Source organism: Phaethon aethereus (genome assembly GCF_964289735.1).
Source record: "Phaethon aethereus genome assembly, chromosome: 6".
NCBI lineage: Eukaryota > Metazoa > Chordata > Aves > Phaethontiformes > Phaethontidae > Phaethon > Phaethon aethereus.
Window position 1 is genome coordinate 41454512 of NC_138580.1, and position 22317 is coordinate 41476828.

The 22317-nt window shown below is 42.6% G+C and overlaps 1 protein-coding gene across 3 annotated transcripts in view; it reads right to left on the minus strand.

The window, feature by feature from the left end:
- AGAP1 (ArfGAP with GTPase domain, ankyrin repeat and PH domain 1) overlaps window positions 1–22317 on the minus strand; it is a gene marked incomplete at its 3' end in the record, with an annotated part of 386349 nt that overhangs the window by 184563 nt on the left and 179469 nt on the right. For all 3 annotated transcript variants that reach the window (XM_082001546.1, XM_082001545.1, XM_082001547.1), the window contains exons 7-9: window positions 18084–18211; window positions 6235–6390; window positions 1221–1313 (exon numbers count right to left, since the gene is read on the minus strand). In XM_082001546.1, coding sequence (XP_081857672.1) covers window positions 1221–1313; window positions 6235–6390; window positions 18084–18211 — 377 coding nt within the window. The remainder of the gene's footprint in view (window positions 1–1220; window positions 1314–6234; window positions 6391–18083; window positions 18212–22317) is intronic.

Below are 22317 nucleotides of genomic sequence, written 5' to 3' on the forward strand. Positions count from 1 at the left end.
TTACTGCCCGACAGACCCAAAAGGTGGTCTTAAATTTTTAAATGGTTAAGGGTACAAAACCATCTGCCCCCTTGCCCCCCAAAAGAAAGAAAACCCAAAAAACCCCAAACCACATAAACCCACCCCCAAACAGGAGACTCAGGGCTCGCTGGCAAGGTGAAGCACGGACTGAGGAAAGATTCGAAGAGGCAAGCGGCCCTCCGGAGGGTGGGAAAGCCACCAAACGAAACTGCAAACAGCCGCGTCGGAAGAAAATAAGCTCCCTTCCCTCAGCACTGCTGCTCTCTAAAGCACAGCAACTCGCGTGCAAGCGACTCCTCGCACACGCTATCGCAGAAACTACGCGCAAAGCGTCCCGTGCGAACGCCGTTCCTGCCCGCCCGAATTCCGTGTAATGCAATTTGAGAAAGCAAACGATCTCATTCACCCAAATACTTTGCATCAGATGCCGGCGTTGCTTTTGCCTTTCAAAGGAGCCTTCACAGCTACAATTTAGCATTGAGTTTCCGGGCTAATGAAAGTGCATCTAGGCTAGTAAAACAGACCAAAACAAATCCTTGAATTCAAGTCCTGTTGTGTAATGAGGAAGTTTAATTAAGGCCACACATTACAGCTGTAAACGTTCTCTTATATAATAAGGTCTAAATGAAACTGAACCTAATCAAAGTTACAATTCCTTCATTAGCAAATTACAAACAAGAGCGCACAGCTGACACACCGGCTATGATTATCACAACTAATTGCCTCGTTGTTACAAACCAGCCCGAAACCGCGTTCAGATGTCCGTCTGCAGCAGCAAATTAGGGCCACATCAGGCTATTTCGGCGATCACAAGGGGCTCTTGTCGAGCGATCTGATTTACCCCGCCGCCCGGCAGCACGCAGCCCAATCAAAGCCCCCTCTACAAAGGCAGCTTTGAAGCCAGCGCAGCCTAGAAACCCGCTCCATATGCGGGCCGGCAGACTGCACTTCATTAGGCCTGTTGTCACATTTTCCCTCTTCTTATTCTAATGATCCTATTTTAATACACATAGGAACCTCTCCTAATTGATGTCAAGTGAGTGACTTCCACATTCATCACCGGAGCACATCAAACGCGTCTCGGCGCACCGGCCCGCCATCAGAGTGCTTAAGACCCGAGGTGTGTCTCCAACTACGGAAAGCATTTAAAAAAAAAAAAAAAAAGAAAAAAAGAAAGAAAAAAAGTGTTTCGGCATTACCTGTTTAATTGGGATTGCGCGACCGCTTCCAATGCTATCTGTTCTGCTCTCCAGGACCTTCTTCTCTTTGTCTGGGTCACTCCCTTTCCGAGACTGCAGAGCAAAAAGAAAGTTTGTGCTCCATTAAACGTAGCGGTTCACACAGAGGATGCTTCCCCCTCTCCCTTTTCTTTTTTAAAAGCAATTAAAAAAAAAGTATCTAGACACATAAATATAGACTTGAAGGGTGCAGGCTAGAATCTACAAAAGTACACAACTGTCCCAGAATCTGAAATACTGCCTCTAATTTTCAGCCATCCACTTGTTTGAAAATGGCCTTTGGGTTTGTAGAGTTACAGTTTCACTGCCTGAAGACCCAGCAGATCAGAGGACACGTTTCTGAAGTCTCCAATAGTAGCTCTAAAGAGAAATGAAGGTTCCAGCTTCTCATTAAAAAAATCTGATATATACATGGACACATTTAACTCACATTTGTGTGGTTTTTAGAATTGTTATCAACTACTTAGAAATGTGATCTTATGATGCTGGCTTTGATCACATTGACTTTAACTTCCCCCTTCCCCCCCCCCCACTTTTGGATGGTTAGAAAGTTGGAATTGCAAGAAAAGGTAGCGATTGATGCTGAAAAAAGTTATCTGAACACAACGAAGAAAAATCAGCATGAGGAAAATCTAACCAGTGTTTAAAACCCGAATTGCCTGATCTTGGCTTTAACACTAGAACTGCCCTAGGAGTAAGCTGAGAGTGCTCACTTCATGACTTTATAAAGTTACATAGGAATTTTAAGAAGTTATTCAGATTCCAGTCCATTATTATGAAAGAACACACAAGCATAATGATTTTGACACATTTATTTTATTACAAAAGGAAGACCTGAGAGTCATCCTCCTTAATAACTGAACTGACAAGTGACAACTTCACTCCATTACTTTTCAATAGGAACATTACTCACACGGTATCGAAAATGGGGAAACGTTTTCACGTGCTTTTCAAATCAAGAGATGATATATGAAACGAATACATTTGCCATGTCCAGTACCACAATGGGAAGTTAATGAAAACCAGAGCGACACAAGATCCCGCTCCTCATTCTCCGCGGAAAGAGATGTTTGAAAGACGCTGAAATTAGTAGGAGAACGATTAGGATCGCGGATAGCTAATACCCGTTTTCCATATTATATGAAGGAGTGGAAGGAAGAAAAATCCCCAAAGCAGTTGCCTTCGGGGGCGAGAGGAGGGAAGGGGAGGGAGAAAACCCACACAGGAGAACTTCAAGTAACACCATTCTAAGCAAGACATTTACCCAGCAGGGATCCCGTGCTGCTTTCCCCGCTCCGCCGGGAACGGGCTCCTATCACTAGTTACTATGGTTCGGGGCAATGGAATGACGTGCCGGGGAATTAAACAAAGAATAAATGAAAGAAAGCAAAACAAGTGGGAGGGATGAAATCCAAGGTTCAGGATAACTATTGTTCCTCATCCTTCAAGACAGATTTCTGAATCTGAAAGTGCCACTTCCCAATAATACAAGGCAAAACAATGCTTCAATGGCGCGAAGCGCCTGTAAGTGACATTTTAAAGAAACTCAGTGAAGGTAGCCAAATCCTTGGGAGGGAAGTTGTCAACTTGAATGTTTCTTTTTTATTGACTTTTTAAAAGAAAGGATCCTGCTTCTGAAAAGCCAGCCAAATATCTACGTGCTATTTTTCATTTCTGTTTTTAAATCATCATGTCTTCCATTTTATAAAAGTAACTGCATCTGGAAATAATACAATGCACACAGAAGGGAAGTATCTCTATGCAAAATATTGTCAAATGCCCAAAGTAAAGAAATGTAGGAATTTCTGTTAGGTAAATTCTATTCTAGCTGCTTGAGTTCACAGGATACATAACATTTTCAAGGGGAGAATCTTAGCAGGCTCTGCTATTTATAAAGACAAATCACGCAGTGAAATAGATATATATTCTGATCTTTTATGCTTTTGTACCTATGACACACACAATGCATCTTAAATCCTATAGTAGAATGTCTCTAAATAGACTCTAAACCATACTGGATGAACATTTGCTAGGACTTTTTCTGATGTTACATCTACACATTTAAGTTGTTCTACTTAAAACTTCATTCAAGCAAACCAGGAGAAGTAAAAAAAAAAAAAATTAAAACGTCTGCACGAATATCGTTTGACTCATTTCCCCTTTGCATTACAAGTCATACGCAGACTTAACGTCAATGTAAAACCTCACCCGAGTTCGGTCTGTGAAACAAGACAGTCCCAGAGGGATACAGCACCTCAGTTTGGGCACAACCAGAACCCTGTATCAGCAGCCCAGAGAGCCCCAAAAGGAAGAACACTGATCTCTGATGGCAGATACCAAGACACAGAGTTTATTTTAACTTCTAAAGAAGCCTTGCTTGCAATTCTGCAAGGATGCAAGGTAGGTCATAGCGAATATGGGGAAGGAGATGCACCGTACTGTCCCAGAAGTTCATTCACGCCGTATGGGACTGGACACGCAGTCACCATCAGCTCTTTGCTGCAGTGAGCCTCGTATGCGTTTGAGATTTAATGCCCACCTGCGCTATACGCTATTATTTACTTGTCCCTGTTAATGAACTGCACAAAACAAAGGACATTTACCCTTCTGCTGGTATTTCATCTATTTTATCACCCAAGTCAGCTATTGCAACAATAGCTTTACAGCAAATATTAATATTCAAAGTCAAAAAGATTAGATACTGCATTTAGTGCACTTAAACATGAACGTGCTTAAAATTCTCAACCCTACTCCAACTCAAAAGCCGTAACCGATTTAAGAAAAACCCTCTTTTCCACTTAACCCAATCTTCTTCCGACACTGAAAGATCTTCATGTAGGAAACTAAACATATTACCTATGCTAGATAACAAGGCTTAATTTGCAATTAAACAGAAACATAAGTGATAAAGGCATAATAAGCAAGTAACAGTCTAGGAAGAGAAGCACAGCAAAAAACCCCAGTGCTAAACCGTAAAATATTTTGATTATACCCTCTATTCCTAACTAGACAGAAAACACTGGTCATCTATTCACTCAGTTAAATAATTCCGGGTTACAACTTGGCTGATATGGCATGAAAACCTGGGTTACAGCATGGTCAGCGTTAAATACTTCAGGACAGGAATTAGAGGGCAACTCATTACACAACATTCAATATGCCCAGATCTTAAAGGACAGAACTAATTCTGAAGAGTCAAATTATTTTTTATTTTTCCATAGGACTTGTCCTCCAATTTTGCCCCCAGTTATTAGACATTAAGGCAGCTGTTAACATCCTCTCACACTAGCAAATGTGGTTCTTAATACGCTATTCTCACAATCCAGAGCTGTAGTCTACTTATTTCCAGCAAATGCAGACTTAATGTTCTTCCCAAACCTTTTCCATGATTGTACATGGGTATATGTTTCTTTTTATTCACTTTCTCAAATTTATACCTACTCCCATTTAAAACATGCCCAGTTTCCCAAACGCCAACTATATCTATACCGTATCTATACAGCCCTTATAGCATTTTAGGCATCCTTCAGACCAGAAATGGTGGGCGAATGCTTTTGAGGGGTGCTGTAGCGTCTCAGCTCTATTTCCAGAGGTATTGCTCTGCCGGCAGTTTCTGGGCTGACACTGACATCTAGTGGGGTTGGTAACTCCAGAGAACACCCGAACAGCAGCGAATATTCCCACCAACGGAAGTAAATCTGCACGACTGCTGTGAAATACCAGCGTCAAAATTTCGCATGCCGCTCATTTTCGCACATTTTACCGTTTGGCACCTAGACACTTGCACCGAAACGCAAATGCGCCGTGTTTATTCCTCTGTGGGAATTTGAAGATCTCATTTTACATCAAAACACCGCTGTCGGGATGGACACGTGAAATAGGGTCCCTGGGACTCTGCGCCGTCGCTCCGCGCTCCGAAACGATGACAGAACTTTCTACTTGCTAAAGTAGAGATCAGGTTTTGTTTAGAGCACAAGGAAACGGTTTTACCGTTTTCGTATGCGGTTCCCTGGATACGACCAGGGAGCGAGCTAGCTTTGGGAAATGAACATGAATTTGGAATTAAAACAAAACAAAACAAAACTCTGGATGACAGGGAAGTCCTGGCTTGCTAAATGCAGCTAACATGTAGCTACAACCACCAAGGGACTTACACGCGAGCCCACAGGGATTCTGTGTTTGCTATAAAGCATGTTAAGTGTCAAAAAACTGCTTACAAAACCGTAATTACACACGCAATGCAATCCCAAAGCTTTCAGCAAGACTGCTAAACTAAGGAAATCGTCACTCAAGGCTTCATTATCATCTCCCAAACTACTTATGCATAACAAAGACCTTCATATTGGACCAGACAAGCTTTCTATTTAGTACTTTTTTTTTTTTTTGCCTCGCCATGAAGAAAAAAACAGATGGTTTGGGAAGAAAAAAAAAAAGTCATTTTAATGTCCACCATCTCTCTTAAACCTGGAAAATAGAAGTGAGTTGAGATTGTATAGTCATAACAGTAGCACAGGGTAGTTATTTTGCAGTGCCGCATGGTATTCCCATGGTAAACCCCGAGACCTCTCTGCAAACACCGGAGACCTCACAAGGGAGCCCCGAGTCCACAGCATTGCTCGGTGTAAGGGCAGCACTGGGGAAGAGAGGCCCGGCTTTCTCTTTGATTAATGCCAAACCAGGGAACCTAGGCAGGTCTGACAATTCAAGTCGGACAAAGGCTCCAAAACCCAACTGCGATTCACTTGTTGCACTGCAATTCCCAACAGGATAACTTCGCTGTGTTCAGTTTCTGTTTAAGTCCTGAAACACGACCGCCCCGTGGTAATTCTAAGATACTTTTGTTTTTGAGCCTACAGATCCATCTCAACGCTCCTGCCTGGATAAGACCAGCTCAACCCAACAGGGCTGGGGTTCAGGCCGTCACCACAGAGCACTACGTAAAACACAGCAATAGTCTCCTCTTTGGCTCACTCACCGTGAAGAGGTTGGATCGGCGCTTGGACTGTTTACGGACAGGAGTTGGTGTGTTGGCAGTGGGAGGAACATCAATCCGTAGCTCCTTCTGGCTGGTGCTTGGAGTTGATGGGACAGAGGAGGAATAATCACTTAAACTCCCTCCTCCATTACTGGTCTGCAAGGATTAAAGTTAGTTTTAAACAGTGATACACTGCTTTCAAGAAATTACAATCCACAGTTGTATCTTACTTAGCCCTGGTAAGCAAGAACAGCAGCCTAGGCTCAGGAACACTGCGGGACTGCCCTACTGCCACTTTTCCACACATTTCTATTCCAAGCCCTTAAATATTTTCCCTATTATTTTTTTAAAAACTTACGATTTTTTTTATATTGCAGGCACATTTTCACTCTACACAATATAATCTTAACTGGATATAAACAGTTGCATTTTTACCTGTGTACAAGTAAGCAAAACATTGGGGAAAATCTGTAGATTCTGTTTTTTCTACTTCAAAATTGCTAAACCAAATTCTGCCTCAAACCTAAGGAAAAAAAAAAAAATACCTAGTGCCATAGAACTGCATAGCTGGACTTAATCCTAGCCTGGAGACATCAGTTCACCGAAATCTAATCAAGAAAATGAAAATAATTCAGTGTTGTAAAATGGCTACTATGGTTACAGACAGATCCCAACACATTTGCTGAAGCCATTGGTACAGAGATAGAAAACCTTAAAGGAAAGGAAGGCATTCCAATTTATTCGAAGTAGCCAAAAATGTAAAGTTATGTCATAGTCTTGGAAGAAATAAAGCAGCCACTCAGCCTATAAAATGTTTAATGAATTGAGGTAACAAGTTACTAATAGCAGGAGGGTGAGGAAACCAGGCAGAATGGAAAGGTTCAAAGAACATGGATTTTTTTTTTTTTTAATTTATTATTACACATACCATAAATGAGTACTAAAAACATCATTAAAAAGGCTATGGCAGTAGTCTGGAAAGACAAAAGGACAGATTTTATTTTTCCTATCAGATACAAGAATGTCCTTTGAGGATATACTGTATATGTTGATGGGACTGGGGCTGGGCAAAGGTGGAAAATTCTGCACGCTGTTGACAAAATGCCCACCAGAAAAGCAGCAGTGGGCGAAGGGTCTAGACAACAACTCACACCTAACTTCTGAGGGGGGAAATAAAGGTCTGGGATGCACACAAAAGGGTGAAAGAACATCTTTAAAGTAGCCAAGTTTCCTAAAAGTGAGGAAAGAAGGTACGAGGGTATTCCAGGATGCCTGAGGAGAAGGATTCTCCCATGACACTTAACCCGTTACTTGGTCTCATCTTAATTGCTGTAGGTAGGAATTCACCAGGTGAAGTTGCTCCAAAGGAAAAGCATCTCCCGCGCCGCTCCTACACTAGCGCCTGGTCTTACACGTGCACAAAACCCCTGTAGAGGGGAGGCACCGGCAGCATGACGGGGCGTCTCGCACACTCCTTGAAGGTCCGTGTACTCCTGAGCCCAGGAGCTCAGGCTGCAAGCAGTCAAGATGAAACCTCTAATGGAGAGCCAAGTAGGAGGCAGTCCTTTATATCACCCAGTTGAAATCTCTTTTAATGATTTCAAGTCCTCTTCTGATTCTTCCAGCTTTTCCAAATCGCCTTTTTTATTTTTAAAAAAAATCAAGAAGCAAAGGATAAAAAGGAAGAGACATGAGACGAGTTGCTCATGTTTGGGCTGAAGGGCCAATGAACGCAGATAGAAAGCCAGGAACATCACTTTGAAAGTCCCTGTTTCTCCATGAAGAACACCACGTTCCTCAGCTCATTTCTCTGTGACAAAATAGGACCCACAATACAGCAAACAAGCTTTTTGATGGAGAAAGTTTTCCTTTTCCAGTCTTAAAAAAAAAGAAATTAAAAAATCTGTATGACATTACATTTTATTCTCCCTTCATTCTGACTGAGTTGGTGAACCATGGCTGTCAGGAAGCCAGCGGTAAGGGTACTAGAAGTAACAGAGGATCTTGAGGGAGATTTTCTACATTTTCAAGTGCCCAGAAAAAGGAGCAAGCAGAATTTGGAGACAGCTCAAATGTATAAAAAAAGGAGATGAAAGAACGAGAGCTGAAATGATCATTTTGAGCATCCTAAGAGAGAATGGTAACAACGGAGAGAGCAGGACAACCTGGGAAGAAGAGACTAATTTACCCTGCATTTGCTTTCCCTTTCTCTATGGCGCCTTGCCGAGACACCAAGTAGCACACCAAACACACAGCAGAGCAAATGGCCTGCGTGAAGACACACTGAGCCTGGGGAAGTCAGAGATGACCGCTCCAAAAAAACACCACAGGAAAGACTCTTGCATGAAAAGCAGTCATGAAAAAACATGTACCTAGGACACTCAAAGTGATCACCAAAGTTCGAACAGCCAAAGACTTTGAAAGTGAGTACTCAAACCACTGGACGTGTCAGAGGTGAGGAGGGTGGTATGGAAGCCTTAAAACGTGGCTGACAAAAGGCGGCATCGGAGGAGAACATCTGGAAACTCAACAGCTGTAAAAGAGCATTAGCGAAGGAGACCAAAGATGCTGGTGTCAAGGAATGGCTTTCAGACTAGAGTGGTCAGGACCTGCTGTCCACTCTGCCGTGACTGAACCAAACCGGGACGGGGAAAATGAGGGAAAAGGAAATCTAACGAAGCAACCGTTAACGGGAAAAGGCACTGAACACATTTAGCATTGAAACAATGCAGCCGCAAGGCTCAGCCGAGGAGAGAGATGACAATAAGCGGTGAAGATGGTGGAGAAAAGAAAGATCACACCAGGGTTATGCCTCAAAACACTTAAAAGTCACCTCTTCTACAGAAAGGAGAGGAAAAAGGCAAGTAGGAAAGATTCAGATGTTGTAGACTGGCGACAGGATTTGAACCACAAGCTGCTAAAAACAAAAGGACGCAGCTACGTTCTATTTTGTAATATTGATCAACTTGATAACGAGGTACCACCACCTTTTTTTTTTTTTACTAAACTAAGATTAACAGATTTCTACCCTAAGTGCCTATTTCCCAGACAGAACACATAGAGAATTCCCTAAAATTTTACCTTTTTAATCTTTTGTCACATTATAGCAGTAATTTTCTTCTTTTTGCAGTGCGGCACTGTCTCCTAGACTTTTTAAGTGGTTTGTTTTCCAGGAGTGAATAACTCCTAAAGGAAAACACATACATGTTGGACTTTCTAGTCCCCAAAGACAAATGTTCCTATACAAACAGCTTCTATAAAAGAAGTCCTGCAGGCAGTGTTTCTCTTCACACATACTAACCCCACTGGATTTCCAACTTTGTAAATAAGATTCTGAGATGGTTTCAAAATAAGCCACGTCAAATCCACTGGCTGGAAAAAAAATTAGCTGTTTCAATAGGAGACTTAAAAGAGGAAAACTTCAAGGTGTCCATAGAATAAAGAGCATGGCTACCAATACGGAACAAGCCCCAACTCCTGCTGAGGGTGCCACTAATTAGCAAACAGGTAAAACTATATGGCTGCTCTGAAACACCTCCATAGAGAGAATGGGTTTGACAAGAAAGAGCTCAGACATGACTTCCAAGCTATAGCCTACTCAAAACAGGAGCAATGAAAAATGCAACCAGACAAGCACCTGGAAACTCTATTCTTGGTAACATCTGAACCTAACGCACTGCTGAAGGAAACAAAACGTGGCAAGTGGTCTCTGTTGGGTTGTTTGCTTGCACCAAACAGAAGTCTAGGGACTTTGCCGTATTAAGATTGTAGAGAGCGGCTTCCTGCCATCAGTATGCAAGCATTCGATAACAAGTTCACTGGAGTGAAGTACAGAATTTAGGACATGCGGCAATAACTATAATTCACAGAACTTAACGTTTGTCCCAAGCCGTAAAAACCAAGTCAGTGAATCTGAAGAACAATCTTCCTTGCAGCACATGAAACCCGACACGTATCAAATATAATCTGATTTGCTGACTGTAGACAAACTGGTCAAATTTGTGGCAGTCAAAACCAATCCAATAAGCGCTCTAATACCCACTGGGACATTACAGAGCTTAACATTACCTTTTCAATCAAGTTTTTCTACTAAGCTGCTCTCAAGACTTGGACATACCCGAGACATCAGCATCAAGGGCCATTTCTGAGTCACTGGTCTAACCAGAGCCATGGCAATAGGGACAGAGGTCAAACAAATGACTCTAGGTAAGGACACGATTAGTCTCAGTAGAACCATTTGCATGGACACATCCCTGCTTGGCTTTCTCAGGCGACGAGATTTTTCCTGTCCTCTGATGAGGACAGGCATCATGCCCATTCTCAAACGTGCTTGGCTTCTGGGTGTACACAGTACCACCTGGTCTTTCCTTTCTTCTAGGAAGGTACACAGCCTGATTGTGGTCAACAAACTTCAGCACAGTGTTAGAGAAATCTTTGAAAAGCTTTCATTTTGGGGATATGTTATTTCTAGAACACACCTTGTGTGAATGGCCAATACTCCATTTACAAAAATGTATACCTTCAGTATCTCTACAGGCTTCTAGCTTTGTTGCCACACAGGCTGGTGCTGTAAAAAACTCAAGGTCATGGCAGCAGTCATGAATTTAGCAGAACATTGTCACTACACTGTTACCAGGCAAGAACAACTCAGATGAAGCTATCAACCTGGTGTAACTTGACCAAGTAGCTCCAGGCAGTTATCTCAAAGGCAGATGCTGCCAGTGAAAGCATTAAAGCCTGTAATGAGATACCTGCCACTATCTCATAAAAAAAGAAATAAGACTTTGTATACAAATGTCCACAGTTCTGTGCAGAAAAGGGACTGAATCAAGTCAAAGCCCACTCTTTCAAAGCTTTTACGTATTTCAGATTTCCTTAGTAAACAAACCAGTGAGTTGTTGGCATGACAGGAGCTCAGCAGTGACCTGCAGGAAGAAAAGGTTGAACTTACACTCGCATTTGCAAAGGGCATGTTCCTGACTGGCCACTTATACAAAGGTGGTAAAATATTCACCTAATACCTTATGTATATTATCTGGTACGGCCAAGTGATTCATAAAGCTCACATAGTACAAACGTCAGGCCAAACCACTAAATGAGACCACAGGGAGAATAAAGCTGAAATTTTTCTTCTTGACAAGTAACCCGACACAAACATAACCTATATTTTTTTTTCTGCTCTCTAGATATACCAGGGTGCCTCCAGAAAAATCATCTCCAACCACTGCTTAAGAAGAAAATGAAGGCAACAGGTCCTACTTCTAAAACAGGCAAGAGACTGCCGGAGCTTTGGTGAGCCTGGGAACAGTTGGACTAAAGCAAGCCTCGATCAAAAGCACAGATTACGTACCCTGTGACAGAATGCATTTCTGTTCTTGTGGAAAGCAGGGAAACACATATTTCTGTAGAAACACAGAAGCCTCACGGAAAATTCTTTAGTCAGAACACATTTTTCTTGGCCCACTTGCGTACAATTTTTCTCTTGAAAGTCACGTTATCTCAGTCTTTCATCTGAAAACATCATAGGTGGGAGTGCAATTTAATCAAGGAATTATGGTGATACACAGCTACACATCCGAAGACAGATCAAGAAGGAAACTGTTTAGTCCTCACCTCGGCAAAAGCCAGAAAGCTTTAGGCATGCTGCCATGGAATACAACTTTGACAGCACGTTTTACACCTAGGTCCAGATGAGCGTCTCCAGAGATTTCAATAAGTTTAGCCCTCCACAGTAAGACCAAACTGTCCTGTAATAATGGTTATTATTTTCCCATATTTAGCAGTTTAACCTCGTCCTTTGGGACATATTAGAACTTGTCCATCTCGGGAGCCTTTGCCTTTTCTCACCCTAACAGCAAGGTAAAGGAAAGAGCGGATCTGCCCTACCTGACAGACCAAAGAGCACCAAGGGAATCTGAAGACAACTTCTGAAGACAAAGCAAGCTGGCACATTCAAAGTGTCACTGCAATGAAATTACTCACCACATTTCATGAACCAAGTGTGACTACAGGCACATACTACAGTGGCAGCAACTGCATTATGAACTGGAAAATCTAGAAGATCAAGTCTGAGTCTGAAGTTTAAGAGACCTTAGAGAAGAAAAGGTAACAACGGGCATAACAAAAACTAATTAGGAATATAACTGCGGTCCTGTCAAGATAAAGCAAAGATGCAATGAGTTTTAGCCTTCGAGTCCTGGAGAATGCACTCCCATATACATGTGTACTGTGGGTGAAACTACACACATGAACGAAGGGGAATATATACACGTACATATATATATATATTTATTTACAATAAGCATTTTTTTATATATATGTGTGTTAAGGGATTACTTAGAAATAACCCTCTAAATACAAAAGGATTATGATGTATGTTGAAATGGTATTGTTTTCACTTTTAGTTTTCGTTTTGCAATCACATGAAAAAGCGGAAGGAAGAGCTAGTTAAGCAATGTAGTCTCTTCCTTACTCAAGTGCCCAAAATACTACAACAGAATATTTCATCCCAAACGACCCCCACTAAAACTAAGACCAGCGAACCCTACTATTTAGGGCTTATCCATAACTGGGTCTCATGCACAGTAAAATAATGGATGATTAAGCTGACTGCACTTTGCTTTTAATGTTTAATTTACTTATTTAGACAACCGTGATGTTGTAAAAACTCTATGGAGGCATAGCGCAAGCATAAATAATGCACCTTTACAGATTTGCAGCAGGTAGTAGGGAGCAAGCTTGTGTGCTAGCCCTACCCGAGCTGCAGTTCGGTAAAACGTACGGTAAGCTCCATCCCCATCTTGGGTTTAACGCAAATCCCCCAGGAAAGCGACACTGCTGACCGCTAAACAACATTTCTTTGTGCTGCAGTCCACACGTGTCATGATTTTGTGGGTGAATCGCAGCACTCACTACTGGCTCAGGTAGTATTTTGGAACTCCGAGCGTGGAAGGGGTGGTGCGTAAGGCCCCTCTCTCAGAATACATGCAGTACAGGCAGCCGTGGAAAAGCGCAGGCGCACGTGGCGAGGACATGGTGCCGTTTCAACCCCCTCTCACAGCAGAACAGAAAACAACTGAATTCCAGGAAAGAGAGCAAGGGTGAAAATACATGCAGACTACAGATTTCAAGGAAGTATAGTCACTGGTAAATCTTTTCATTTTACCTTCAAATCTGTAGTCCACCAGTAAGCTCCCGCTGCTGGGGACTCCTAGCTGGCATCTCCACACCATCAATTTGTCTGAAGAGGGGCTTGAAGTCCTTGACACAAACAGCAACTACAGGTGTCGTGCCACGGGATTTTCAGATGGTTTTATAACAGCGTAAACATAAAAATAGGCACAGCTCCAGGTTACTACTCAAGAGGTTATCCAGTACAGGGCTACTTCACGCAGACTTCTGATGCATCTTGAGCTCAAGCGGAATGCACCGAGGACCAAAGGTTGTGCCCACCTGAGTTCGGAACAAGATATCTCCACTTTCAGAGTCTGGGCAGAGAAGAGCCCTTTGGAACTACTGGATATTGGCACTATTCTTCTAAGTTAGTATCTTAAAAATGCCCTCTTGATATGTCAGGTGTAAAGGACAAGCAACTCCTTTGGTACGGGAATGAGTTTAGGGAACAGGAATGCCTATGCGGTTTTGTGATATAAGGGGAACTCATGCTATTTTGACGTAAGATTTAGCACGGTCTACAAGCATATTATGCCTAGAAAGACTGGCAAGGAAGGGGTGGGTGGGGAAAACGAAAGGTGGGATAAAGATGAGGGGGACATTAGATACAGAAGTGACTGGTCTGTACTCCCCCAGCACACATTTCTTCCAAAGGAAGAAAGACCTATCCTGAGATGCCCTCTAGCCGATAAGAGGCCTTCAACACACTAAGTAGCACTCCTTCCTCTCAAAACAACCGTCGACCTCTTGAAATGTTCAGAAAAAACAGAAGGTGAGCCGCTGACTCAAGTACTTGTCAATGCATCAGACAGATTTATTTGTTTCCTAGCAGAATATAAGCAATATTGTACCATCCTTCTTGTTGACAGAGTATACAATAGTTCTGTCCATCACAAATCATGAATGATACCTTTAGATTTAAGAATAGAATTCTTTGCATGCATTCTGTGCTGCCCTGGAAGCCAACACAGGTAGTATGTGAAGTACTTGCACCAAGGGTTATCGACTCTGGCTACCAAAGGTTTCCAAGTACAACCCTGACCCTGACTGACATACCTGCATTATAAACAGAAGGTTAGAGAAGGAAAGCAGAAGCAGCATCTACTGTAAACACAAGTGGATTTTGTCATCTAATTCTGTGAAACAGGTCTCTGGAAATACCTAAGTGCATGAGGGTAGGCATACCTGAGAGCATTTTCTTGGAAGGGGATGTTACCTGGGTGTTCACCACCTAGGACTACTGGACATGGGTATAGATATGCATCCAAACACACAAACAAGTCTTTCACCACTTGAGAACTGAAACTACTGGGTGGAAAAACCCTTGCTGGTATTAAGCCTTAGAATTTCCCCCAAGGTATGCTAAGGGCTAGACTGGGTTAGGTGACATTTTTACTCCCCCACCCCTTTTCTCTAAAGCCTAAGCTCTTGACTGCAGAGTCATCTGGAGAGTTTGTAGGAGTTAGATCACCAGAGCCATCCAACCAGGGAAGGAACAACATCTCACTTTATCTGAAGCGATCTGTGTAACCACTGCTTCTGAAGGCCTTCGCTCCTGTGAAGAACGCAAGTAGCAGGGCACTGTAACGGTAATGTTTTTGATCCAAGGCAGAAATCTTCAGTGAAACACCATTACGTCAAAAGATATGTTCTAAAGGGCAAGACACCAGCCAGTCGTCCAGCCAAGATCAGAGATGGTAAATCTTTCCCCAGATCATCTTAAACTTGGTATTACAGTTGCAAAGTTCTTTTAAGTCTAGGATAAGGATTCAGCTTCCTTTCCTTAAACAAGGTCGTACTGCCTTTAAATGTAGCATAAAGACAAGAAGACATGAAACAGATTTATGGCCTTTACTCTTAAGTATGACATCAGTCTCAGAAGACAGACATCTTTGACTGGTGTTGCAATTGCCCTGTTAGATAATTATGCCAACTAGTAAAGGAGGAACATTATTTCATGTTTATTGAAACAGATTGTCGGGATTCTTACCACAAAAGCTACCTTGTCTTCATTTTCCCAAACAGTCCTTACCATTGGCAAGAAGTTTGCTGTGTATGTGAAGTACTTGTCTAGAATTTGGTATTTGCTGTTGGCTTCCAAACTGGACTCGGGCAGGAAACTGGTGAGAATGAACATCAAACTAGATTTGATATTCTTTAATCAAACAAGCTCCACTAGCAAGAAGGGTGACCTCAACTGTTTTAAGAAAATGCAGAACACAGAGATGTACTCTGCTAAGATTAGGTCGTACAAAGCATCACCTATCCTCTTTAGGAAGTCTTGCAAAACTATAAAGTCATCAGCAGACCTAGTAAACTAGATCCTTTTTGGATCCAAGAGTAAGATCAGTACTGGCAGCAGTGCCCTTGGTTCTCATTTCTGTGACAGCCCATTTCCTCTTTCACCACTAAACAGGATGGGTCTCAGTACCACAGATAGCCCCTACAGGCAGTAGGGGCTACTACATTCCTCTAGGACTAAGAGTATGAACATACACAACTCTCTGGTGGAAATTGTTTGGAAGAAAAGCATTTCACAGAGAGGGTTAGTTCCAAGTGCTTGGGGCAATGACCTAAGAGTGGCTGAGGAAATCTGCTCAATGTCACATAGGACAAGAAAGGGGAGAGTCTCTTCCACATGAGGAACTTGTACTTCACCAGAAGGTGCCAGGGTTCTTCCGGAGAGTCGTAACTTTAGCACCTGCTTTAGAAAGGGGGATCTGAGCTTCAGCATTTTCTTTTGGCGTAATCAGCAGAAGCGAGGGTCACAGTCTGAGGCTGGTATCCAAGCTCAGCTCAAGGCAGGAACATCTCACAGCAAAGGACACTCAGACCAAACTGGCATCTGCACCTTTAAAAGTTAACCCAATGGTGGAAATTTCCACTAGGGCACAGAAAGAGACCATTCACTATGAGCACAGAACCACCACAGCCTTCATCCTGTGGTATAAATCTAAACAGAGTGCTTTCAGAAGACAATAACATGTCAGATTAAAGAAAAAACAGAACACATTTCCCCAAAGAAAGAAAACTTCTTCACCATACTGCTTTTTGGCAAAAAGCAGTCATTCTCTGTGTGGGAGAAAGGTCCACAGAAAAAACAAAACTTCATATGGGCGGCTCAAGACCACAACATAACCTTAGAAGACATTCTTAGCATATTACTGAGTTTAGGCTGAAAAACATGCCATGAAAGCTGGTGGTCATCAGACGTTTCAGACTGCTATAGTGCAAATCAGGCCACAGTTCTGGCCACGGGCTATAAAGGTCAGTATGATGGCCCTATACGTCCATCTGCCGAGAGTGAGAGTGCAATCTGCCTGGCTGCAAAGGTCTTGGACCTGAGCGATAGAGCCTATGTACATCCTAACTGTGAAGGTACACAGAGATTATCACTTCACACTAGAAAACAAAGATACTGAGGAAGGGTGTCACAAGGGAAATACTGGAGAGAATTCACGTATGTTGGTAAAAATTGTACAAGCTAGAAAATTTTGGTATTAACTATATGTTTCCAAAAATACCATCACAGCCATGTCCTGGTTTTGGCTGGGATAGAATTAATTTTCTTCTCGATAGCTGGTGTAGTGCTGCGGTTTGGATCTGGGATGAGAAAATGTTGATAACGTGCTGATGTTTTGAGCTGTTGCTAAGTAGTCAAGGACAGTCCAGCTTCTCGTGCTGGCCGGCCAGCAAGGAGGCTGGGGGTGCACGGGGAGCTGGAGGGGACACAGCCAGGACAGCTGACCCAGGCTGGCCAAAGGGATATTCCATACCATACGACGGCATGCCCAGTATGTAAACCGGAGGGAAGAGGGAGGAAGGGGGAGACATTCAGAGTTCCGGTGTTTGTCCTCCCAAGTCACCGTTAGGCGTGATGCAGCCCTGCTTCCCTGGAGATGGCTGAATGCCTGTCGATGGGAAGTGGTGAATGAATTCCTTGTTTTGCGCTGCTAGTGCGCGGCTTTTGCTTTCCCTATTACACTGTCTTTATCTCAACCCACGAGTTCTCACTTCTGCTCTTCTGATTCTCTCCCCCGTCCCACCGGGGACGAGTGGGCAAGCGGCTGCGTGGGGCTCAGTTGCTGGCTGGGGTTAAACCACGACAGCCACCAGACCTTCCTGCCATACATTAAGGTAGCATTTTGTTTTGTTTTTACATGTAGTATCTACAAGTCAATAGCAACATACATCACTACATCATTGAAGGGGAATCATTTCAATTGAGCATAACAGGGACAGGCAATTACAACTGCGCACAGCGCTCACACATGTAAAACTGTAGCACGCTGACCGCTGCGATAGAGCGGCTGTTATCACTCAGCACACAACTGAATGAGAACAATAACCAAAACCATACGAGGTAATTTTAAAACACAGTACAGCAAATCCTGCTATCGTAACAATCGATCTCCTTAGAACAGCAGGCAGCTGGGCATAAACCGGTATGATCAAAGACGCCTTTAAAGCCAAACTATTTTACTGCAGCAGTTTCCTGAAACAAAGTCAAGCCAACTAAAAAAATAAAAATTAGCTTCAAACTACAGCTCACTGATACCTTTAAAAAAAAAGCCAACTACCTATGAAGCAGCAAAAAGAGCACTGGCATTAAATATCTTAGATGAAAAGCAACCTATCAGTTCCGTTTTTAAGCAAGGATTCATTGTAGTCTGTACCTGGCTGATATGTACAGCAGAAACCTGGGCTGAACACACGGATGAGTGGCTTGGAGAGTTTGGTAGAGATTTGCAGGGTCCAATTGAGAGTTGCTGTTTCTTCCTTGTTGCAACAATCTTCTGAGCAACTAAAGAAAAAGAAAACATATGGGCAGGTAAGCTACAGTAGATGCTGGAAAAATATGATACGTCAAAAATACCCAGAACACACAACACACGAAAGAGCGTTTTCCACTGTCAAAGCTTGCTCCAAAAATTGATTGTAATACATCCAATTAAGACAACAGCTGCTGGTGTTCCACAATATGCTCCATGTGAGACTCCAGCTCTGTTCTCCACATGGATGAAATTTCCCCCGAACTCTCACTCCACCAGATAAGCACCAGAGAACCAGTAACATCCAAGCAGAAGGGGAAGAGGCAGGTGTGCAAGTTACAAAAAGCGATACCAGGAACGCTATAACAAGTCCACTTATAGACTTACAATATCACACTAACAAAGCTCATGGTAGTACACATTTTCCATTCTTCTTTGGGATGTTCTCCTTGTAGAGAGAAGATAAATATGAGCAACGCTTGACTAACAATCTAGTCCAAGTGCATCTCAGTAGGGAAATGATGGTGCCCCTGTACTCAGCACTGGTGAGGCCACACCTTGAATCCTGTGTTCATTGTTGGGCCCCTCACTACAAGAAGGACGTTGAGGTGCTGGAGCGTGTCCAGAGAAGGGCAACGGAGCTGGTGAGGGGTCTGGAGCACAAGTCTGATGAGGAGCGGCTGAGGGAACTGGGGGTGTTTAGTCTGGAGAAGAAGAGGCTGAGGGGAGACCTTATCGCTCTCTACAACTACCTGAAAGGGGGTTGTGGTGAGGTGGGTGTTGGTCTCTTCTCCCAAGTAACCAGCAATAGGACGAGAGGAAATGGCCTCAAGTTGCGCCAGGGGAGGTTTAGACTGGATATTAGGAAAAATTTCTTTACTGAGAGAGTGGTCAGGCATTGGAACAGGCTGCCCAGGGAGGTGGTAGAGTCACCATCACTGGAAGTGTTCAAAAAATGCATGGATGTGGCACGTCAGGACATGGTTTAGTGGGCATGGTGGTGTTGGGTAGACGGTTGGGCTTGATGATCTTAGAGGTCTTTTCCAACCTTAATGATTCTATGACTTGACGATTCAGTGCTATTTACTAGTACGATCTGGGAAGGTGTCCTACATCAGCGCGTGAAGGCTCCTTAGGAAAGCTATCACTCCCAGTCCAAGCAGGTTGAGTTTAGAAGCAGCGCGTACCCTCTGTTGCTGAGGAGTAAGGTAGACTTCTCTTAATTACCTGACACTGCATCAGGACAATCAGTTTTGGAAACCACTAGTTTAAAGCATTTGAAACAAATGACAATCAGCATAACGAAACTAATAAAGGGTCCCTGGCACAAAATACCCAGACTAATGGTGCCACACACCACATGCCATTCAAATTCGTGATGGAAAGAAGCTGTATCATGATTTCTAGTTTTAGCTTTTGGTACTTAGCAGCACTAGCACAGATGGACAAATGCCAAATTTATTTTGTAATTTATTAAGCAATTTTCTCCAACTTGCAATGAAAAGCAGCATTTGTCAGACAGATACAGAGATGAGAGTCAGGCTCATAACAGAAAACAGAAACAGAGCTGATCTGACATGCAGCAACTTCCATACGCATCCTATAATGTTTCAATTTAAAAAAATCAAACTATTTTAGAAATTCATTCTGTGATACAGTGGGATTTCAGTTCCTTCTGCTATTCAGCTAAGGCCTTAGGCTATAGGCTCTTTTTAGGTCCTAGGTACTCAAAAATAAAATCCTTTACACTACATTTACTACCTGCCTTTTGGGTCAGAGATTAAAAAGTAAGCAAAATCTCAGGAAACAAAAAAGAGAGACTAGTTTAGTGGCTAATCAAAATTACTACTAGCTAGATTTAGCTTCCTTGCATGCAGTAATGTTCATGGAGCGAAGCACTTCATGGAACTTGTGCAAGGGAGTCTGCAGCCACTTGCACTGCCTCCACCGAAACGGGTCAGTGAGGCAGAACGGCAACAACTATCGGCATCTACTTAAAAAGTCACACAGAAACTTGTTTTAATTAGGTTAATTGTATTCAATCCGTCTTGTTCATAAAATAGAAAAGATTTTAATGTAAATTCCAAGATTATTTTTCCTCAATACAGTACAACACAGGCAGAGATATTCTCTAGCAGTGTAAGCATACAATTTCTTCTCAAATGAATGCAATTTTAATAACAAACTGGTCTGTGGCTTATGTTTTTCATGCAAATGAACGGTGGCATAACCATGATTTAGTGAGAATACATTGTATAAAAAATGGCTTGTATATATGAAGAAGCGGCTTCATTAGTTATATCCCACCTCCAACAGGCCTCTTATCATCCTGAAAGGACGATATCAATTAATTTATCTTCCCCTGGCATATTGATCATAACCTTCATCAGCTAATCATGTTTAAATTACAGAGGAATATCGTAGCACTCTGTCATTTCAGACCCATCGGTTTATTGATCTGGAGCCTGGAAAGCCATACATTGAAATATTTTAAAACACATTAGCGAATGCAGAGAGCAAACCAAAGGTCCGATTTTAACATATGCACATGGATCTGTCTTCACCGTATGCGGTAAAGACCTAAATTAAGACCAAAACTGAATTAAAACCCAACATGAATGAAAACTACCTTCTCAGCAAAAGCTTCCACTCTCACACAGAAGAGGTAATTAGTCAAGGAAAATATTTACCTCTCTCCTTCAGTCTGAATGTAGGTGTGTTTGCAGCATCACATTAACATACATAATACAGTCTTGCCAAATTACCACTCTAGGCACAACCTGAATGCTTACTAAGTACTACAAAAGCAGACACTGAAAAGATAAATAAATTTTAAAAAGCAAAAAGAGCACAAATTGTTACTCTAGAAATACGCAGATTAGCATGTAAGTGTGAAGATTAATCCACAAAGCAGCTGGAAACTAAACCTTACACAGAGCAGCACAAAGTGTAATATATCCTGTGGGCTGTAAAAATGCTAAAATGGCAGTGGAAGATCTAAGGTTGCCTCCTTAAAATTGCGCTACAAATTCTAGAGCAGAACATTCTTATCCTCAAATTCCTTAGCTCTTCCCTCTGTCAGAAAAATGATGTACCCCCTAATGGAAATCCCCTTCTGAGCTGCCAAACCTTCCCAATTCCCCCTCCGTTTCGGCAACAAGTCTAGTATCCCCCGCCAGAGCACGATTCCTCCTGCCTCTCCCCTCTCTTCATTAGGCAACCCGCCCTCCTTTGAGACACCAAACAGTTTTGGCTTCTTTCATTGCAGTCATGTAGCCGTCACTCCGTAATTAGATTTGTTCAATATTCAAGTGCTCCGGGCTACTTGCCCTTGGTTATGATGGTGATACGAGCCTCAGAAGTCCCTAAAGGAGTACCCTGACCCTTCAAAGTTTGCAAGATATGAAAGACATGACTGATCATCTGTGGGGCAATCGCCGGACTGTCAAAAGACCTACTGTGCTCTTTCTAAAGCTACCTTGAGAAAGGAGATGAAACCTAAATCTTGCCCATCAGAAGTCAATAAAAGGGGTTCGGCACGTATCTCCTCAGCAGTGCTGCTGCAAATTCACGTTTTCTACATCTTCTATTCCAGAGAAGAAAGCCCTGAAATACACAAAACTTAAAATGGCTGGCACTGAAAACCCCACAGATCTGCTAACTCCTGCTGCTGACATCTTCAGACACAGTAGTTAGGGAGGAAAAAAAAAAACCCCACAGTTAAATGATTGTGTAGCAAGACAGAAATACACCGTAATTACAAGAACTAACACCAGATCCAGGGAACAGCCATCCTGTATCGCTCCTTCAGCCCCCAAACCCGTTTCTGTCATTACATCTGTGTCAGGACTCCAAGTGACCGCTCGTTAGTCGCTTGGCGGCAGTAGGAAAAATCCTTAAACCAACACATTTTGTTTCTACAACTACAATTATACACGGGTTCACACTGGATTTGTGAGCAACTTTGTCGGCGTATTCCTAGATTAGCCTATGTGCACAAATGTGACTTTTTCTTTCTTTTTTTTTTTTTTTTTTGTCACAAGGCAGGACCACCACACCAGTTTAGGCAGCCAAGTGGCTAGGTGGGACTTCTGCTGAAAAACATACAGCAAGAAATGGTGCTCTTCAGGAACACATG